At 44.1% G+C, this 14733-nt stretch overlaps 7 protein-coding genes across 7 annotated transcripts; 2 read left to right on the top strand and 5 right to left on the bottom strand.

Moving 5' to 3' along the window:
• Nucleotides 1-130: 130 nt before the first annotated feature.
• Nucleotides 131-607, bottom strand: GIS2 (mRNA-binding translational activator GIS2; the record flags this gene model as incomplete). The annotated part of the gene is made up of 1 exon (XM_037282042.1): nt 131-607. One exon carries the CDS (start codon nt 605-607, stop codon nt 131-133), a length of 477 nt encoding a protein of 158 aa, XP_037137937.1.
• Nucleotides 608-808: 201 nt separating this feature from the next.
• On the bottom strand, nt 809-1858 carry RTC4 (Rtc4p; the record flags this gene model as incomplete). Its single annotated transcript, XM_037282043.1, has 1 exon — nt 809-1858. The coding sequence occupies one exon, from the start codon at nt 1856-1858 to the stop codon at nt 809-811; it is 1050 nt and encodes a 349-aa protein (XP_037137938.1).
• Nucleotides 1859-2381: 523 nt separating this feature from the next.
• TEX1 (Tex1p) lies at nt 2382-3668 on the top strand (the record flags this gene model as incomplete). Its single annotated transcript, XM_037282044.1, has 1 exon — nt 2382-3668. The coding sequence occupies one exon, from the start codon at nt 2382-2384 to the stop codon at nt 3666-3668; it is 1287 nt and encodes a 428-aa protein (XP_037137939.1).
• A 63-nt stretch (nt 3669-3731) lies between these two features.
• Nucleotides 3732-4538, bottom strand: MRPL17 (mitochondrial 54S ribosomal protein mL46; the record flags this gene model as incomplete). The annotated part of the gene is made up of 1 exon (XM_037282045.1): nt 3732-4538. One exon carries the CDS (start codon nt 4536-4538, stop codon nt 3732-3734), a length of 807 nt encoding a protein of 268 aa, XP_037137940.1.
• A 235-nt stretch (nt 4539-4773) lies between these two features.
• NRD1 (Nrd1 complex RNA-binding subunit) lies at nt 4774-6498 on the bottom strand (the record flags this gene model as incomplete). The annotated part of the gene is made up of 1 exon (XM_037282046.1): nt 4774-6498. The coding sequence occupies one exon, from the start codon at nt 6496-6498 to the stop codon at nt 4774-4776; it is 1725 nt and encodes a 574-aa protein (XP_037137941.1).
• A 1063-nt stretch (nt 6499-7561) lies between these two features.
• RAD50 (MRX complex DNA-binding subunit) lies at nt 7562-11479 on the top strand (the record flags this gene model as incomplete). The annotated part of the gene is made up of 1 exon (XM_037282047.1): nt 7562-11479. The coding sequence occupies one exon, from the start codon at nt 7562-7564 to the stop codon at nt 11477-11479; it is 3918 nt and encodes a 1305-aa protein (XP_037137942.1).
• A 1625-nt stretch (nt 11480-13104) lies between these two features.
• RPA49 (DNA-directed RNA polymerase I subunit RPA49) lies at nt 13105-14337 on the bottom strand (the record flags this gene model as incomplete). The annotated part of the gene is made up of 1 exon (XM_037282048.1): nt 13105-14337. The coding sequence occupies one exon, from the start codon at nt 14335-14337 to the stop codon at nt 13105-13107; it is 1233 nt and encodes a 410-aa protein (XP_037137943.1).
• Nucleotides 14338-14733: the final 396 nt, after the last annotated feature.

Here is a 14733-nt window from a genome sequence, read left to right on the forward strand (position 1 = left end):
TGGAAAGCGCATGCATGACCATGAAATATGAGATAACCAGGACAACACCAGTGATAGTTGAAGAAACGGTTATTGGAGGATAATCAAAATTCGCCGCTTCCTTTCCTCCTCAAATTTGACACTTGTGCAATTAGTTGACCGGACAATCTCTGGAGATATGTCCCGTCTCGTTACAGTTATAGCAGACTTTCTCATCGGGACCGTTAGGACACTCTTTCGACAAATGTCCAAACTTACCACAGGAGTAACATTTAGAGCCGGTTTGCAGACAGTCCTTAGCCATATGGTTTGGACCGCCACATCTGTAGCAGGATACCTTGGAACCTCTCGAAGGAGTGGAAGGGAATCTGGCCTTCTTAGGTTCAACACATTCTCTGGAAATGTGACCTGTTTGGTTACAGTTGAAACAGCGCTGAATGGCACATTCCGTCTTTACATGACCCGTCTCACCGCAGTTGTAGCATTGCTTGTATTCAACAGTTCTTGGAAGAGTACACTCGGATTGAACATGGCCCGGTTGATTGCAGTTGTAGCACAATCTCTCGGAATCACACTCCTCAGCCAAATGACCAATCTTCCCACACACGTAACAAGCCTTCTGAGACATTCTCACAACACCAATCCACTCAACCTATAAGCCGTGAAAGAATATATCGCCAGAATGAACGTAGTTGAACATGAGATGGTTCCAATGCCTTTATGTCGCTGAAAAATTTTTATCGTTCCAAGTGATCTGTAGATCCAAGCGAAGACCGGAGTTTATAGAACTTTGACAAAATTGCAGTTAACTGGGCAACTGATCGCTGAATCAGCGCTGTGATTCGGTCATTTTTGGGCCCGTAGCTCGCTGGTCTCGGACCGGTGCTTCCCATTGTTCGAGTGGCTCCGCGTCTGCGATCGCCAAACCGAATTCCGTGGTATTGTGGAAGAGCTCATAAGCCTTCTCCCTAGTCTCGCGGTCGTAAATATCGTCGCCGAGTTGCATCTCGTCTATGCAAAACGACGCCAGCACTTCCGGCGCGAGAACGTAGTTTGCGAAATCCGCTACACCCCACCATTTCATAGTCTTGCCCTGTCGCTTCAGGAGAAATGGCCTGAATTGCCGCAGTATCTCCTCGCCAACGCTCAGCTGCCTCCTGAGTCCGTAGTATCCGGCTACGAATCTGCTAATGTCCATCGACCTGAACTCATCGAGCGACAGGAAGGCATTATTCGACGCCTTTGATGCGCTCGCCGCCTCGTGCTTGTAGTACGACGATACCCGGTTCTTGAATAGGTCTTCGACCAGCCGCAGGAACGGTTGTATCCTCATGATGAGTTCTGAGCGGTACAAAATGGACGGCAGCGCAAACTTTTGCTCATATTTCCGGCGTAACTCTAACTTCCGCGCAACATGCCCCTTGTCGCCAGACGATCCCAGCAGCTGATCAGCCGGTGATCGACTCGAATACTCCATCGAGTGCTCGCATTTCTCGATCAGATCACCGACAGATCGAACACCTTTACTGTTTTGCTTTTTGATCTCCTCAATGTCCTCTGGCGCTATACTCTGTCTCAGATTCACTAAGGGCTCAGATCCCTCGCTACTCGCCCGGCCTGCATCCGACGATGAGTCGCTATCTTCTCCCGCTGCAATGGCCTGCAGGGCCCGCGATTTTGCGGAACGTCTCCGCCGCCCGACAACTCTCCTTTCAGTGCCGCCACTCACACCATCAGAAGCTGCCTGCTCCCCTCCAGTACACCTTTGCTGGAATATCGCTGCTCTTCTACGTTTGAATACCTGCAGTTTCTCGTCTCGGTCTTCTCTTGTCGAGTATACCAAATTTCGTTTGGACTTAAGAGCCTTCCTCGCTGTCATGGAGCCCCTCAGAGTTCATCCAGCCCTCCCAATGCTGCTTCTGTGAGCCTCTTGCATTGTATATCAGATCTCAGATCTGGATTTTCGAATGCCAGACACGAAACATGGATCAACTACCTCGAATAACCACGAAACCAACACTAAAGCCAAAGACCAGCTGGATCCAGATATGCTCGCTTATTAACCAACGCATTTGGAGCTTATTGAAACATTTGGTTTTGTCATCGCCGTTGCCTTTGCACATACTTTCCGATTCAACCCCGAGGGTACTGGAACATGGTTAGCAGACAGCAAACATAGAGGCACCAGAGTTACCGGTAAGGTCGCAGTTTTAAACCACAATGACCGGTCAGATCGAGGATTTGAATGCCAATCACATCAGTCCCTTTGTGTGTTGCGTTAGGCGTAAGGCTGTTGCGATATCACGTGGAGCCATTGTCGTCTTACAGTCAATTGGACTAAGTTAAAGGACCTTCAAGATGGTTCAACAGTGGGCTATTAAAGCAGCTTGGGTCTGCTGGGAATGTCAAGTAGTAAGATTGAGCATGCTCGATTGGCAGATGAACGGGTTTTTACTCCAGAGCTCGCCACTTCGATGACCGAGAAAGTGCTGACTGTGCTGATGAACAAGAGTCAAACGGAAGAAATTGAAGACGATAGATACGTTAATGTGGTTTCGAGGACGCAGTCGCGGTTTGCGTCACCTCTCAGTCCCAACCAGATCGTTTCGCTGGAAATACATCCGTCGGGCAAGTCGTTGGCTTACAGCAGAGCTGACGGCTCTTTGACCGTTTGGGTTATGACCGGTCCGACGTTTGCTCGATCCAGGAAGCTGTACGTTGCAAATGCTGTTGGGCGTGACAAGAGCGTCTCTTGTCTCTCCTGGGATAGCACCGAGATGAACCAGCTAGCGACGGTTTGCAACGGTTCTGAGGTGCTCGTTTGGGCTGTCGACGAGAAAAAAAGGACAATGTCAAAGGTGAGGACCATATCGGTGGGTGCCAAGCTGAAGCTGCACACCTGTGCGTACGATCCGACTGGCAGGTGGCTTCTTGCGCTGGCGAAATCCGAGGAGCTATACTTGTTTGATGCCAGAAAGGACCACGAACTGCACACAGTTTCTGATTTGAAACAACTAATAGCCGGTGACTCGGTACACTGTCTTGCGTGGAACAACACCGGGTCGCATCTTTTCCTAGGTCTCAAGAGTGGGAAACTGGCCTTGCTCGAGTTTGACGCGTCGAACGGATTCAAGCTCTGCATGTCCGTGGATGCGCATCGGGGACTTGTCTCCTCCATAGCTGTAGATCCATGGGGCAGGTTCGTTGTCACTGGTGGGTCCGATGGGATTTGTGTTGTTTGGGACATCTCGTCGATGTGTTGTTCTGTGGTGATCGATGGCTTGGACTCTCCGATCGCTTCATTGAGTATAGATCATTTGGGAAAGTGCGTGGCTCTGTGTACTGAAAAAGGTGATCTGCGATTCTACGATTTACATTCGGGCAAATGTTTACTCCGCCAAAAGATGGGAGCCAGTGGCTCCGATTTAGTTGCTCGCTTTTATCCTGACCGCACTTGGTTAATTATTCCTTCAAAATGGGACATCCTGGAAAGGCATTTCACTCCCAGCACTTATAATGATGCGTTAGGTCTATGGAAAGCCGGGCACGAAAAGCCCAAAATTGATCTACGCAACCGAAACGTAACGAGGAAATCACTTAAAAGAAGCCGTGAGAACGACAAGAATGATAGAGGCCGTGCGGGCAAACGTGAGAGCTCTAGGGGTGGCAGATTTTCGGAAAGACGTTGAAATCGTCTCGTTGTTCTTGACTTGTGCTATTAACATATTTACAAGCGCGCATCGTAATATACTCTAATATTCAGTCAGTAAAAACCTCACCTCATTAAAATAGTCTTCGCTGACACGTTCTCCTATCTCCTCCTTTGTCAGCCATGCAAAATCAGCGACATGCTTATTTTTTTGTAAGTCAAACCGACCTGCCAAGATATGGGACTTTATCAAAAATTCGTGGGCTCCGTTGTCCTTCTCAAGAACAGCAGCTGGGGTATTGGACACAGTCCATGTGTTGATGTTGTCACCACCCAACGCTCTCAGGCCCTCCTCCGCGCTGATGTGCAATGGTTTATCCTCGACAGCAAAAGATGGAAAAGACCAAACTCCCTCGTTGCTCTTTATGAGCAGATACAGAGTTCTGCTCAATTTCCTTTCTAGACTTGAAAAGTCGTTGCTTTTATCTGCTTCTGTTACTCTTGAATTTGGAACAACCGGTCTGGATATATCGTCCCCATTTTGCGCTTCTGTTGTATTATTGCTTTCTTGTCCTGGTAGATTGACCTCTTGTTTCCTGCTCCTCTCTCTGTTATGCTTGATATCTGGGACACCTTTAGGGAACCATACACCGGGCTGCTTGCTGATGGGACCCTTCTGAGCAAGCAAAAAGCGGCGCTCCGCTAAAGTACCTCTTTTGAAATAAAAGTAGTGAGGAAATGTCCACATTAATCGTTCTTTGAGCGCTGATTGGTATTCGTAGTAGCGCTTCTCCAGTGTTGTCATGTCTTTTGTCACTATAGGAATTCGAGAAAGTATTAGCCCCGCCAAAATGGCATTGTTCGAGGAGCTTTTCGCCACGCTGGCCATACCTCTGCTGAAGGGCAACATCGCGACCAATTGACTTTCACCAGTCAGTCGCCAACCCACTATAGACGCTGATTTAGCCGGTGTCTTAAGACGTCAAAATTTTGCAGATTCCTTCACTAAGAGCTATATCGCTTGACACGAGCCCTATATAAGTTATCAAAACCATAAAGCTGAATGAAGCTCAAGTAACAAATATTCGAGAGGATTGGCACATATAAGGCATCTGTAGATTATATATATTACTTAGTTGTATTGCTTAGTTTTGCTGTTGATTTAGCATGCTCATTAGAGAGTTAAGTTGAGCCGTAGCGTCGAATGACTGCTGTTGTGGGGGCTGCTGAGCGTATGTTGTTATGGGAGCCGACACTTGAGGTTGTGCGTACGCAGAAGCGGTTGGCTGTGGAGGGTACGGTTGCTGAATTTGAGCATACATCTGACCAGGCGAAGGGGCTTGATTTGGGGCGAATGAAGCCATGGGAGGAGTGCCCGTAGTAGTCTTACTTGATTTTCCTGACCTTGGTCCGTTTCTGCCAGAGTCGGTTGGCATTTTCTGTGAAATAGCTTTAGAGGAGACACCTTCACCAACGATGATATCCGGTTCCTCGAATACTACACCTCCTTGCAGGGGCTGGCCTCCTGTGCCACCCCACTGAGCATGGACACACCATTTTTTATCGGCATCCGTCAACCTGTGAAGTGGGATAACGCTGAAACCATGCTGGTAATCACAGCAGTCTCTTGGGCCGAAGCCGACACCCCAACGGGTTCTCAATGGTGATGAGCCATCTTTATTGAAGTTGAGTAGCACATTCTCGGCCTCGCTTCTTGAGTAAACTTTCACGAATGCGTGCTTCCTAGCATTGTTCAATATAACACTCTGTACTTCTGCAAAAGGTCTCAGGACATTGGCAATGTCCCATTCCTTCATGTTCATAGGCACGCCGCCGACGAAGAGTGTGCGGCTGAAGACCTTTATGTGTTCAGGCGGTAGATTGGGTTCGAAGCTCACTGGCTTGGGTCTGAAATGAGGGTTGGATGGAACGTTCTGTTCGTCCGGGTATAGATGATGGTTATTTGTGCCAAGTGGACCATTGGAGTTGCTGTGTGGACCGCTGGCGCGCTGATGGCTGTCTCTTCTAGGAGGCGATCTGGATCTGTTCCTTCTCGAGGAGTATCTCTCACGTTCCCGCTCGCGTTCACGCCTACTGCCGTATTCAGTAGTAACGTGTCCGTTGCGTGCCGATGGAGCTAAGCCGGATGCCTGACCATATTGTCCTTGCAATTTCATTTGTTGCTGCTGCTGGTTGAATTGCTGTTGGATAGTTGCCAAAGCTTGCAGTAAGCCGGCTTGCTGCTGTGCAGCGTCTGGAGAGCTCAAGGCTGGTGGTAGTGTGAGAGAAGGGAAGAATTTCAAAGGTTTCAGATCGTTGAGAATCTGAATGCATCTCTCCTTTGGATCCTCGGCAAGGTGGTTAGTTGTGCTAGCACTGGTGGCGGACTGGCCCTCGTTAGCAACTACATCCATTGAAAAGCATTTTGCCCTAATGGCATTCAAGTAGCCCTTCTGGAAAAGACCAGCTCGATCCCAAATATCGATCAAAGTTCGTATCTTCTCTCTGTGGTCCTCATTACTCTTGGAGATGGCACTGGTTAAGAGTTCCTGTATAGACTCACCAAGTGTATAAACTGCGTGTGCACAAGTACCAGGTTTCGCAGTGGATTTGATATATTCATCGTTCGCTCTAGCCTCGTCCAAGTACGCCCTACCGATCGAGTCGATGATATACAAAGAACCCAACTTGTGAGAATCCGAACAAGTCCTTGAGTAGTTAATGATCAAAGAGATTATCTTTTCTTCGTCTTCAACATGCTCAAGTGCATTAGTCGTCAGTTTTTTAATACGAGACCCAGAAATCCCAGATTTCAGCTCCCTAAAGGATTCCAAGGTGGCTACAAAACTTTGGTGATCTTCTTCACTCATTTTTGGATAATCTTGTGTCCGTCTGATTTCCTTTACGTTACTCCTCCTTGATACTCACACTATCAATACAGAAATTAGAGGTGCAGAGTACAGTCGAGAAGAATAATTTGGCAAATAAACTTGGCAAAAAATCAACAGAAGACTACAATCCCGTACTACTCTCAGAAATTTTCTCTTGAAAGACAAATAAATACGATTGTATCCTTGTCTCCCAATTCCAGGAAATTTCTACTGTCTATGGATACTATTAGCACGGCACAAAATTGTATACTTCTCTAGTCTGCACAGAACTAGTAGCCTAGCACAAATGACTTTACTTCTAACTTGTACACAAAAGTACGCTATGGCACTTAAATAATGTTATTAATGATATGCTTGCGAGGAGGAAAGTTTTTTTGGTTTTTCTTTGCTCCTTATATACCCAAAAAAAAAAAAAAAGAAAATCCGAAAAGGCCCCCAAATTCCAGTTACCCGCTTGAGAGAGGGTAAGATAATGAACTTTAGAATGTAAATAAAGCATTTAGTGGCCAATTATTATACACAAAAGATCTATTATGGGTTCGCTGTTGCAACCGCTGTTACTCTTATTGGTATGGCAAATGATACCGGACAGCTCTCCGTGGGCATGGTTCTGATAAGCATGGATTAGGGACCTAAACTCGGCATTTTTGTGTAACGTTGCAATGGGCGGCTATTTTTCATATAGTCAATTTTTTTGGTTGCGAATTAACCTATGATAAAATGACTTAATGGATGATTAATTAAGCAGCCTGATTTATTTCGATGAGCGAAGATTTTTTGGTTTTGTCTGGAGAGTGGGACGCAAAATCTGCTAAGCAGTTCACCAATAGAATAACATTGCTCATAGTTCAAATGCCAGGACTAGATCATATAGACAAGGAACTCAGTCCTTGTGAAGAGATGCTCAAATTCTATCTCCTGTTGAGTTTGACAATTTGTCACGTGACGTTCGCTTTATCTCAAGCTGTTGGAAGAACCGGATAACAAACTGCAGCTGGTTTCAAGATGGCCCTGTGCGATCTTGCCATGACATTGATTTGCTATGAGTGCTATTTACAAGCTCTCGATTCAAGGGATCCGCTCCTTCGACTCAAATGACAGGGAGACAATCGAATTTGGTAAACCGCTTACGCTTATCGTAGGTGCCAACGGTTCAGGCAAAACAACGATTATCGAATGTTTGAAATACGCTACTTCCGGTGATTTGCCTCCAAACAGCAAGGGGGGTGCCTTTGTGCACGATCCCAAGATTACTGGTGAAAAGGACATTAGAGCTCAGGTGAAGTTGGCCTTCACGAGTGCCAACAACTTAAACATGATAGTTACACGAAATATCCAGTTACTCGTGAAAAAGACAACGACTACTTTTAAAACACTCGAAGGCCAATTAGTTATAGTAAATGGTAATGGCAATAGAAACACTTTGAGTACCCGTTCTGTTGAGCTCGATACACAGGTGCCGCTATATCTGGGGGTGCCAAAAGCGATCTTGGACTATGTGATCTTCTGCCATCAGGAGGATAGTCTATGGCCATTGAGTGAGCCCGCTAATTTGAAGAAGAAATTTGATGAGATTTTTCAGGCCATGAAGTTCACGAAGGCTCTGGATAATTTGAAGGGAATCAAGAAAGACATGTCCATTGACATAAGATTGCTGAAGCAATCGGTTGAACATCTGCGAGTTGATCGAGATAGATCTAAGATGACTGAAGTCAATATCAACCAACTGGAAGCAAAAGTAGACGCCTATAAAGCGGAGGTTAAAGAAATAGAAAACCAATTAGTTGATATCACTGAGCAATCAGATCATCTCTTCAAATCCAATCAAGATTTTCAAAAAATCCTATCTAGAGTTGAGAACTTGAAGAACAACCGCGAATCTCTCAGTCAGCAAATCAAAAGGCTGTCAAATGCAGTTGATATCATTGATTTGCCTAGAAAAGAAGTGGAACAGCTGCTGAAGAGCTTCGCTAGCACTTTGAAGGTGAAAGAGATGGAAATGAAACATCTGGAAGAGGAAACGAAACAAATGAAGGAACGCGTCTCAAAACTACAGGCAGAGTGCAATGGACTGATGATAAGACAGGGAGAATTGACAGCAGCGTGCGACCTCAATGAGAAACGTAAAGATAGACTAAGGCAAAAGGGACAAGAGGTGATCGCTTTGTACAAGCTGACTGTGAACGATCAATGTTCCAGCGATGTTATTTTGTCGAAATTGAAATCTGTTAGAGATAAGCTGAGGTTACAATCTGAAGAGATAGAAGAGGTTGCCAATCGGGAAATTGAAGCTTTAGAACGGGAATTAAATGGCATAAGGCGGAGTGCGATTGTAAGGAATGAGAGGCTGGAGTATGGTAAGCAGGATAGAGATAAGATATCCCGTGAAATAGATCGCTTACAGAAAGAATTAGCAGCTCTTGATATATCAGGGGAGGATTTGGAAACAGAGAGGGCTTCTCTTAATAGGTTTACGGAAAAACTGAAAGAGTGGGAAAAAGTGGACGTCGTAGGAGCTCTAAATAAACAGATAAAGGAGAAAAATGATCAAATGGTTATTTTGGAAAATGAGTTGGACACGTTACAGACAAGAATCTCGAGAACCAATGATCAGGCGGACCTGTACGCCAGGTTATCTATCGTCAAACAATCGCTTCAAGACAAATTCGAGGAAATGAATAAGAAAATACAGACTCTTGAAGATGATCCAATGACCCACAGGTGGCAATTGAAATATGGACCCGATCTTGATATTGAGTTTAAAAGGAAGTACATTGATGTTCAGAAGGAAACAAGTGGCAAGAGACAGCTGCTACAAGATCTGGATAAAAAATACACTGAGGCTGCATTAAACCTAAATAATACTGAATCTGAGCTTGCCAAGAATAGAAAGTTGAAAGAGAACTTGCTTGCCAAATTGCAAAAAGCATTACCCGAGGATTGTCCTATTGAAGATTACGATGAAGTTGTTGCAGAAAGTGAGTCATCATACAGAATTGCTCTGGAGAATTTAAAAATGCATCAGACGACAATAGAGTTTAATAAAAGAGCTTTAGAGGTTGCAGAGAAAGAAAGGTCCTGCTACTTGTGTTCGAGAAAGTTTGAAAATGAGAAGTTCGCGAGCGGTTTATTGGAAAAATTGAGGACTAGAACGGATAGTAGGTTTGAGGATACACTTAAAGAAACCGTTTCCAATGAAAAAGAGTACTTGGATACATTGAGGGGTTTGAAGGAAGATATTCTTTCTTTGCAGAGTGCTAAATCTAGGATAGCAGATTTGTCTGAAGCCAAAAGCAATCTTCGGGAAGAGGTGAAGCGACTCAAAATTGACAGAGACCAATGTGAAGTCGAATTAAAAAAAGTGGAAGAAGATAGAAGTCATGCCGAGCAAATTTTGCGCCCTATAGTTGATTACATCATCAGAAGTGTAAAAGAGGTTAAGCAATTAGAAGACCAAAACAAAACTATAACGGATGAACTTGCATTATATGGGACATCTGAGGATGGTGTTCGAACTGTGGAGGAACTTCAAACACTGCAACGAAGCAAAAATGATCTTCTACGGTCGTGCAGGAAGGAGATAAATTATTTGCAAGAAGAAAAACAGAACAAATTAGGAGAATATACTAGGCTGTCATCCGTCATCAAGGAAAGAGGTTCTAAAGTTACTGAACTTGAAAAACAGTTAATGTTAAAAGAAAATATCACAGCAGACATAAACAGCAAAAGCGAGCAACTAAATGACCTTGAATCAACAATCGAATCTCTCGGCAAGGAAGTAGATGCGCAAAATGAGAAAATGAAACATTCTGAAACGCAATTGACTAAAAGAAAGAAAACTTTTGCTGAAGAACATGCTGCTTCGCAAAACTCTTGTAAAGCTATCGATGGACATATTAATGAACTATCGAAATTGAAAACAGACGTTGATAGTTTTGCGCTAGATGGCCCTCAGGAACTTGAGTCCTGTACGAAGCAATTGGAAGAGCGTCAACGGGAGGTCAGAAGCTTGAGTGAAGCCATTGAAAGGGAATCTGAGGGCTTAATGAAACAAGCACAAAGAGTAAAAGATTCCAATAATGAAAAAAGAAATCTGGAACAGAACCTTGAGTTAATTAATCTCAAGGAGTCATTAAGTTCAATCGAAAAAGAGATCAACGACCTTGATGTGCAAAACGCTGAGGCTGAGCGCGACAAGTATCAGCAGGAGTCTCTTCGTCTCAGAAATCTATACGAGAAATTGAGTTCAGAGAATGCGGGAAAGCTTGGTGAGATAAAGCAACTTCAAAATCAAATTGAGGCTTTCGCTCGACAATTGCAAACGGATTATAAAGATGTGGAGAATGATTACCACAAGAAGTGGGTAGAGCTGCAGACGAGAACTTTTGTTGCTGACGATATTGACACATACTCGAAGGCTCTGGATAGTGCCATTATGAGGTATCATGGACTTAAAATGCAAGATATTAACAGAATTATAGACGAGCTTTGGAAGCGAACCTACAGTGGTACTGATGTGGACTCAATCCGAATTCGTTCGGACGAGGTCGGCAGTAGCGTGAAAGGTAAGTCATATAACTATCGGGTTGTTATGTACAAACAAGATGCGGAATTGGATATGCGCGGCAGATGCTCAGCTGGCCAAAAAGTTCTTGCTTCCATCATCATTAGACTGGCACTGTCGGAGACCTTTGGGGTCAATTGCGGCGTCATAGCGCTGGATGAACCTACCACAAACCTTGATGAGGAGAACATAGAAAGCCTTGCAAAGTCGCTCAGCAATATCATTGAAATGAGAAGACATCAGAAAAACTTCCAGCTTATCGTTATCACGCATGATGAACAGTTTTTAAATCATATGAACGCATCTGAATTCACCGACCATTTCTTTAGGGTAAAGAGGGATGATAGGCAGAAATCGCAAATTGAGTGGGTTGACATAAGCAGAGTTAGTGACTAGACTTTATTCTTCATTTAAGTGCACTGTAACACGAAGGTCCAATAGCTTTGTCAACTGTTTGTCGCTATCGAATCTATTGCCTCGCCATGTGCAGATGGATCTCATACTTGGTTTCAAGCAGCTTCAAGACGCATTCATCTTGAACGTCTGTAGTAAAGTTTTCGTCACCTTTGTTGATTCCCTTTTCCTCTGTTATTTCAATCTGTGGTTTATTTAGCATGACATATCTACCGAACAGGAATCTCTGGTCACACCACTGAGGTCTGCATCAGTTGTTGGAAGCTTGATAGGTATTTGTTGATGTGGTAGATGAGATTGAGAAGTCCCGTTTTTTTCAACTGGCTAGCACAGATTCTAAGTTCTACTGTCTCCATCTCCTCATTGTTTCTATTCAACACCGACACCATATATTAGATCTCAAAAGCTAGAAATTCCAGGATATTTCCAGGCATTGCGGGGTTAGCATAGGGCGTTCCATTCCCCTGAGGATCTGCGCAGAATAATAACATTTGTTTGGTGTCCATGTGGATCAAGCATCCCGATTTCTTCTCAATCTCAATAATTTTCTAGGAGAGATGGCCAATCTCGTTTGGAAGCAGAAGAAGAAGCAGGATGAGTCTGTAGAGGATATCCTGTTAGGCGCCCAATATACAGCTGCTCCCTCATAAAGGCTCAACGTATTATATTAAACGGATCACATACATCTGGTATCGTATCTTGCATTTAGAAGCTAGTAGAAAACATGTAGAAGTTCCTGCAACTATGGATAAAGATCACAATCAAACTGAGTGAGTATATGACTTGAATCACAATCTATGCAGCTCGCAATCTTGTCAGGGTTCTCCTGGAGCTTTGGTCATTTTCAGGCTCCGGTCCAATGATAATGTTAGGAGGTAGTTGATGACATCTTCTATAGAAACTGCCACTCTAACCGTATAGTTTTCCATCACGACCAACTCCGTTGGCGTTGAGCTTATTAATAAGTTTACTAAAATCCCAACCGTACCTTTTGGTTATTTGATATGCGATAGAGCGACGAAGGTCCATGTCTATGATGTTTTAATCGGCCTTCTGCTCTTAACTGATTGTTCAGTTGTATGATTTTAGGAATAGTCATCGCATAAACAAAACGGTGTCCCATGAAGTCCCTAAAATTCTGATTGGGTGTCTCACTTAAAAGTTGGCATCCTTTCTTAGAAGTTGAATCCATCCAAATACAACATTCTGCCTCTTCTGACTTCTGAGCCCACCAAAGGGCAGTAGACTGTCTCCAACCTTAGCGAAAATCGCTAGTGAGCAGGTTGCCGATACTGCATATGACTTTTATCGTATTGCTCTATCTGTAGTCTAGCAAAACAATCCTCAATAGCAGCCATTATTCCATCTGTACTCTGCGGGTGTGCTGAAGGTAGCAATAGCGGAGTTCATTTCTTCACGTTTCCAAGTTCACGATCATCATCCTGGTTGTAGATATCTATTCTCACTGCAGAATTTGCAAGATCTATCCCAATGCCTGCTCTTACCTTTGCCATCAAGATCTTTCTTTACAGCGTATTTCCTTGGTTAAGGTAGGAAGTTAAAGGTCGAAGACGTAGAGAGTCAAAACTAGTTCCTATGTAAGAAAGTTATCGAGCAGCTCTGCCTCTTCTCGTCATCTGTGGCAACTTGAAGGGAACTTTGAGCGTGGCGATCTTATATGTGGAAGCTGAGCTCTTTGGAATACCGAAGGCCTCGGCTTGTGCAACAGTGGCTCCTTTAACAGTGGCACCGACTACTCGGAATAAGTTTACAATCTTGGACGGTTTCAAAGCCAGCTCCTTGGCTAGTGGTGAGACCTGAACGATGAAATTGTTTAGATGCATTATGATGATTAGAATGTAACAGAGTAGCTTGTCTTCGTTTTGGGGATCGATAACGAACGATCTGTCCTTCGATCTTCCCACTTGACTGGCTTTGCTGACAGTGAATCTCTCAAGCACCCCATCCAAAAGCATTTCCGGTGGGAAATTCAGTTTTTCCAGCAGCTTTGTCTTGTTGTTGACTCTTCTGTTCTCGTACACTCCCAGAAGGAGGGACAGATAGTAAAGCAGCTGTAGTTTGGTCGACTGCGTAACCTGTGTCAAAGTTGGCAGCTTCTCGCTAACATATTGTGACTTCGAGTAAGGCAACATTTCCAATCTTTTCTCGTGGTCATTCTCTTTGAAGAACGCACCCACGCGAATGAACTGCATCTCTCTTTTCGGTATTATATTCTCAATTGGATAGATTTGTTCAACATCGGTGGCATCGACGTTGGCAACGGGAGTTGGTCTATCCAAAGTGATCTTGTCCTCCAACTCTTGTCTCGTTGGAAGACCTTTTGCAGCGGATCTAACAGAATCCACAATATCAATAGCGGAATCGACTAATTTATCTGAGTCGACACGATTTCTTTCTAGATCAGCAATGGCCTTCTTTGCCTTTTTGGTACCGAACGCTTCACCTAACGCATTCCTCAACGCAGAGTTTTTGATATTCGACTCACTCTTGATTCTTGGACCCGACAGACTCTTGCAGCTTTTGGAGATCACTTTTGAATCGATGAGTGGAGCCTTGTAAAGCCGAATCGCCTTCTTGTTTGGGTTATACACCCCAACAACATACTGATTGGATAAAGAAACGCTTCCGTCACCTTCATATTCTAATCTATCGTTTTCCCCGTGCAGTACAAAGGCATCTTTGGAACCTTTTTTCTTGTAAAGTTCGAAAGTAGTCTCTTTTGGTACCCGTACTCCCTTGAAAAAACTTCCTACAACAACACTGGGGTGATCCTGGTACTCTTCTATTTCTACCTCGGTGAAATTCCTCTTAGAGCCCATTATAGCGAGATATTCAACCGTTTCTTCCCTCTGGTAGTATCTTGATTCCTAGTTAATGTAGCTCATCGCAGAAAATTTTTCAAAATCGACTTAAATTATTCTAAGAAAAACGGCAGCAGTAAAGAATGAAACAAGATTCTCTACAATTACGATCCTAATGGGTCTCAAAATGGCCGATCTGCTGGGAACTGGGAGTACCTTATAAAGCGAGCAGTCTATGAGTCAAGATCTTGCTTGTAGCGGTAGAAAATCATTAGTTTCTGAAAACAAATATTCTCTTTGCAATTACAGATACAGGAGGGGCTTGAGGTAATACTTTGCTAGTAGGCTTGCATGCGAGTGTTGTAGACATGCTTTTTACGCCTTTTTCGTTTGTCATCTTCATTAGAACTTGCG

Source organism: Torulaspora globosa, chromosome 2 (assembly GCF_014133895.1).
Source record: "Torulaspora globosa chromosome 2, complete sequence".
Classification (NCBI taxonomy): Eukaryota; Fungi; Ascomycota; class Saccharomycetes; order Saccharomycetales; family Saccharomycetaceae; genus Torulaspora; species Torulaspora globosa.